Source organism: Galeopterus variegatus, unplaced genomic scaffold, assembly GCF_000696425.1.
Source record: "Galeopterus variegatus unplaced genomic scaffold, G_variegatus-3.0.2 Scaffold152, whole genome shotgun sequence".
Taxonomy (NCBI): domain Eukaryota; kingdom Metazoa; phylum Chordata; class Mammalia; order Dermoptera; family Cynocephalidae; genus Galeopterus; species Galeopterus variegatus.
In genome coordinates, this window is record NW_007726263.1 from 428,047 (window position 1) to 434,496 (window position 6,450).

General features: G+C 38.0%; 1 protein-coding gene across 1 annotated transcript in view; it reads right to left on the minus strand.

Moving 5' to 3' along the window:
- Positions 1-1,504: 1,504 nt before the first annotated feature.
- Positions 1,505-6,450, minus strand: part of SEC24D (SEC24 family member D) — a 113,412-nt gene continuing 108,466 nt past the window's right edge. The window contains exon 23 of the mRNA XM_008592122.1: positions 1,505-2,369. Within this exon, the coding sequence (XP_008590344.1) occupies positions 2,229-2,369 (141 nt within the window). The 3' untranslated portion in view covers positions 1,505-2,228. The remainder of the gene's footprint in view (positions 2,370-6,450) is intronic.

Sequence of the window (6,450 nt, forward strand, 5' to 3'; positions counted from 1 at the left end):
CCCTCAAAGAGAGTTCTTAATGAATAGTTTAGTTCAAACAGCGTACCCCTTACATATTTAAGCAAATGCTCATAGAAGCTCTCTTATCCCAAAAGACAGTCAAAAATAGCTTTGGGCCAATCCAGAACTACACCCAAAAGGGAGCTTTGAGTCCAAAACCAATTTTGATCATAATTTTTTAAAAACATAAAAACAGTTACAGAGAATTTTAAGTGTGCTTCAGTTCAGGGCTCAGTTTAAATAAAACTTCCTCTGGAAAAATCTTTACTGACTACACACCCTGCCTCCCAGCTAAACCAGGTCAGATATCCCTTCTGTGTGCTCACTATAGCATTTCCTGACATTTATGAAACTTTACTGTAATTGTAGAGATGGCAAAGATCTCATTTGTGCTGCTCACTGTTGTCTCTCTCCCCTGTAGAACACATAGTGCCTGGCACATTCTTTGAGCTAATTACTTAGAAGTTTCTTCTTTCTATTGAGTGGCCCCTTGTCACTTCCGTTTATTGGTTCTGGTTCTGTACCCTAGTGAACTCACAGAACAAATCATTAGGCTGTTTTCAAACAAATAAAGGATTGTGCTCTGTGCTTCTATTTCATATAGTTCATGGTGCCTAGAACTGAATATTCATCTAGGTATGATCTCACTTCAGAGTGGGACTATCACTATACTCATTTGACAGGCTACCCTTATAATAAAGTAGCTTGAGATCACATTTGCTTTCATCCCACTACTGATTCTTAATGACAAACTCCCTAAATTCTTTTTTTAATACCTTTTGTTTCCAAGAAGTATCTCCTGCCATATGCATTTGTTTTTTGGACACAAGTCTAGGAGCTTATATTTCTTTTTGTTAAACTCATCCACGTTTATCTGAAGCATCATGAGAGTTAGCTAACATGGGGGGGAATTTTAATCCTGTCAATGTATTTGTTGTTCTACTCAACTTCATGACATCTACTAATTTATAAATAAGCCTTACTAGCCATGTAATCAGAGACAAGGTACTTAATTGCTTCAAGCCTGTCTTTTCATGTGTAAATGGAGCTGATGATAGAATTAGGGTTGCTTTGAGAAATAAATGTGCAAATATTCACAAAATGCATAGTGCAGTTCTTGGGATATGACATGTAGTCAATATACTTTAGCTATTATTATTCATTCATATAATTGAACAGGGCAGATAGAGGGCAGATGTCTGTATCACACCACCCAAAACCACTCTCCTAGGTTTATATATATTCATTAGTAATGGTCTCATGTAGCCCATTTCTATTTATTTTGCCCACAGGGACATATTAGAGAACTTTATAAATGCCTTTCTTAAGTATACTGCCCGATATTTCCTAGATTTATTACCTAACACTCCTCAACCTTCAAAAAAAAGAAAATTTTGTTTTCCTGATTTGTTCTTAGTGATCCATCCAAACAACTTTTTTCCAAGACACTTTGAATACTATCCTTCTTTTTTAAAAAAATCTCAAAATAAAAATAAATAAATAATTTTACCTACTAAGAGTACATGAAGCGATTTATTGGTACTGGTTAAGATCCATTATATACAGGTAGAAACCTTCCAAATTGTACAAAGAACCATTAAGAATATTGACAAAGACAGTTTTATAGACAAAACAAATGGAAAATAGTTTTAACATACACAATATATAACTATGAAAAAAATGTAGAACACGAATTGTTCTACCAGATAGATTCCAAGGTTATTAAAAGTCTGCTATGCAAACCTTAAGTTGAAAAATGTGTTCAATGGAGTTACGTGGCTTAAAAAAATTAGGTATAATGTAAAAATTAAGAGTTTTTTCCCTCACTGCAAATGGGAGAGGAACCAAGACAACTTTTTACCCCAAATCTATACAATTTGAAAAATAATTTATATGTCTAGCACAAAGAAAATTGAGAATGTTTACGGTTCTGTAAACTATAACCTTTCATGAAATGCAAACTGCAATAGTTTGCATTTCATGAAATGCAAACTGCAATAGTTTTAAAAATTAAAAATTGTGCAGTCAGAAATAGACTGTTCCCTTTATGGTACAATTGTACCTTCATTGGCTTTGTACCTGAGCACCAAAGCTGAAGTTCTAAATGCCATCTCGGAAAGCTATTCTGAAAATGAGCAAGAAATAAAAACTAGTCTTTAAGGTGCAAAATTAGGCACCAAAAAGATTATCTCCTTAGAAATGCAATATCAACGATAGAGAAGTTTCCATTAGTTAAGCAGCTGACAGATCTCCTTGTGAACACAACAGAGGAAATCCATGTAAGACGATCCTCCATAAAGTCCTTTGTCTTCTACCAGGAACTGTCGGAAAACCATTTCTGGCTGCTCTCGCTGCTTGACTATTGTGAGCTAGGAAAAAAACAACAGCAGCAGCTGGTTATAAACATTTTCTTAGTGTACCTCAGTTTTATCTCCTTCAATTTCACCAAATATTGTAGAATGTCCACTATGTGTGAGGACTTGGAAGATGATAGGAAAGTAATTGAAGAGAGGCACTGACCCCCAAAATCAAGACATATAATTTTAAGTGGCAAAAATGAAACATAAGCAGAGTGCTACGGGAAAGTCTTCACACTGGTAGTAACTGTCACCTGAGCCTTAAAGGATAAGGGGCAGGATCAGAGAACATTCCATATTGGAATACTGTGTACCGTGTACCAGAGATACAGATATGGCTCACATGTAAATTATCACAGGTTTCTAAAGGGCAGTGAGAGGTTAGGGACAAATTATAATAATGAGATTGGGTTTTTGTAGGAAATGTGATCCAATGAAGGTGAAGAATGAAATGAGATAGTTAACTGGTAGCAGTGTGTACAATGCATTAGCAAGATGAGGGAAGCTAGATAGAAAGTGGCTGGAAGTGTCTAGGTGGGTGATAATTGGGTCTGAATTAGGGCAGGGGAGGTGGGGAGGTAGAAGGGGGTAGATTTAAGAGGCACTACAGAGCTTACCATACAGGGAGAACAGGGGGAACTCCTATTCCCTGCTCAATACGATTCTCTAGGGCTGTGCTATCCAGCACTGTAGCCACCAAGCCACATGTGCTATCGAGCACTTGAAATGTGACTTGTCCAAACTGAGATGTGCTATAAAGGTAAGATACACAGTGGATTTCTAAGATTTAGTATGAAGAGGAAAATTTCAATAATTGTTTATGCTGATTACATGTGGAAATAATATTTTCGATATATTAGGTTAAATAAAATATTATTTAAATGAATTTTTTGCTTTTTAAATGTGGCTTCTAGAAAAAATAAAATTGCATATGCAGCTCGCATTAGTGGACAGTACCGCTCTAGGAGAAGACATAGCGGGGAAGAACCCCAGAAGGGGGAAAGTTTTGTCACAAACACTTTGAGCCCTTCTCTACTCCCTAATTCCTGTTTGAGGAAGTCACAGTAGATGATATAAATGGTCAGAGTTTGATATTTATTGGGGCATGAGTAGGGTTAATTGAACTGTACATGTATAACAATGTCTCTTCACTTGCTTCTTATATAATAAAGAGGAGCCAGGGCACCCCTCACTTCTTCCTCCCATATGGTGAAACCACCAGAAGGGCCTTCGTGGTGAACAGCTTGTAGTTAGCAGCTTCACCATGTACCACTTTGGCTGGCAGGGCCTGTCCCTCCCTACTTTTGCATTATATGCTTTTCAATTATCAAGTAGAATAATTCTGTCAACATAGCTTCCTTTTTTCCTTTAAGATATTTTGGCCTGGGCCCTAGGCTGATAAACTTTAAACTGCTCTGACCTAATAAAAATAATAATATATAACAACAACTGCTGCTGCTCCCTCTACAACCCAGTCAATTCCGTGTGGATATGGATATGTATAATGTTTGGCTTTACGATGTCAGTGCTAGGCACGGGAGGTGTCACCACAATAGCTGCGATGTACCTATAGGCAGATTCTACTCCCACATAAGGAAGCAAAACTAAACCCTTAATGAAAATTTCTCCAGAGGAGTTTTAAGATTTGCATCCTGATGAACCTGAAGCCAAATTCTTTCTATATTTTATCCACCCTCACCCAAATGCCACTATGACTTTGCTATTGTCCATGATGAGCAACAGCAATGTAGGTCTAGCCTCAGTGACACAACTCAGGCTGAGACTGAACAAATGAGACATCGCAGAGGGAGAGACTTGAAGTTCTGGTTTCTTCAGAATTTACTTTATGGAAATTAATGGGAAGAAGTTCATATTACTCATCTGTGGGGTATTTTCTTCTGCTGCCATTCACTTGGGGTTTTTTTGGGGTTTTTTTTTTTTTGGTTCTCATGTCATGCTTACTGTACAACCTCCTCTCATGAAGTGTGTCTGGCTATGATCTGAGGTGGTAAGTAGAACAGGGAATGGATTTCAGCTTTGGGAGAAACTTAGCTTTAAGGCCAAGTAATCAATATCCTGTTCTACCATTTGAGTCTCTACAGACTAAGTTGAAACACCTATCACTTGTGCCGTGGTTCTCATGTCATGCTTACTGTACAACCTCCTCTCGTGAAGTGTGTCTGGCTATGATCTGAGGTGGTAAGTAGAACAGGGAATGGATTTCAGCTTTGGGAGAAACTTAGCTTTAAGGCCAAGTAATTAATATCCTGTTCTACCATTTGAGTCTCTACAGACTAAGTTGAAACACCTATCACTTGTGCCGGGATGATACAGAAAATATAGCAGAAGGTCTCAGGGAAGTGGGTTCATGGAAGTGGTGGGTGGCCTGTCTTGACATACTGATAGTCTTTTCCTCAAGGGGCCCACCCACACCACTAAGAGGAAAAATACTGGGATGGATTGGGGATCCATCTTAATTCACCCCTTTACATTTTTATAGGAAGGGACATAGCCCTATAGAGTGGGGGGAGAATATTAAAACGATCGCTGCAGGTCTCCCTCCCTGCGTCCTATGTGCCTTCTGTATGGAGACTAATGCAAGTGGTCCAAATATGACATTGTCTGGGCCACATTACCAGAGGCCTTAAAGAATTAATGCGTTTCAAAGGCCAATCTCATCTTTCATTGACTGATTCATAGAGAATAGGTTAATGGGGGAATGATTAGGATGACCCGGGAAGAACATGTTGAGTGAGAAAAGAAGACAGCACAGACACAACCTTGGGGGAATACCAGCTCTTAAGGGGAAGATGAATGAAGAGACACCAAAGGAAAAGGGTCATTGAGAAAGGAGAAGAATCGGGAGTGTAAGATATTTTGAAAGCTAACAGAAGAGAGAATTTGAGGAAAGAAGTAATATTCAATCTTGTAAATGATGTAAAGGAATTAAGAATCAATTGTCTTTAGCAATTTGGCAGTTTACAGAGAACTGGAGAGATGGGAAGAAGGAAATACACAGAGTTAACACAGACGACTTTTTCAGGAAGCCTGGTGGTAGAATGTCGGTATATTGCAAGTGTTCAATAAATATTTGTAGAATGAATGAAAGGAAAGGGAGGTCGAACTTGGAGAAGCAGCAGCTTCAATGAAGGTAGACTTGAGCAGCTGCTAAACTGCAGAAAAGAGCCAGTGAGGAGAGAGTAACCTAGAAAATGGAAGAGGAAGGAGAGAGAATAAAAAATATTTGGAGCTCAGAGAACCATGAGCAGGACAAGACTAGAATTTATCAGTAAGGTGTTTGATTTCAGTCATCTGAAAACACACAGTAGTAGATAACTTTTTTTTGTTTCCCCACAAATATAAGAATATGCAGAAAATAAGGCCTAAGTAGGCTGATTCTCTGAAAAAATAATTAGCCTAACCGGAAGGTAGCAGTGCCTTCTGGATTTGATATTGTTATTCTTGATCCTTCCATTCCAGCTTTTTTCTCCTATTCAATCTAGACTCTTTACAAGTATCTTTTCATTTCCTTTGAGTGGTCAATTTTCAAATGTCAGAGAAAAAGGTGTAACAGTAAGTGAATAATTCCTGGATTCCTTTCAGCTCTGACACCTGTAGATTTTAGATATTTCAAATTCTTTATAGAATTAGCACTCTGAAAAGCCAAAGAAATCTTATAAATAACAGATAGATAAATTTACAGGTGGTACATGAGAAAATCTGGTTCTTTATGTATTCAAGCTAAAAGTATTTTATAATGCAGCTGCTTATAGATTTTTTTTACATATAATATTCAAAGCTCACCGCAGATGCTCAAATGACCTTGAAAAGGGGTTTCTGGAACAGGTAGAAGAAATCAAAGGAGTGAAAAGTTTTGTTTTTTTCCTTGAAGGAGGGACTACTGAGCACAGAATGATTTCTGTATGTAGTCCTGCCTCTAATCTGCAAATGGTGCCAGCTGGAGGGATGCAGGTGCTGCAGCTGGCATGCAGGTGGATCATCACTGCTACGCATTCTAAATGCCAGCGGTTTTCAATTTGTGTTTCATGAGACCCTAAGGAGTTTGCATTGCATGTCTCCAGTGCATTCACAG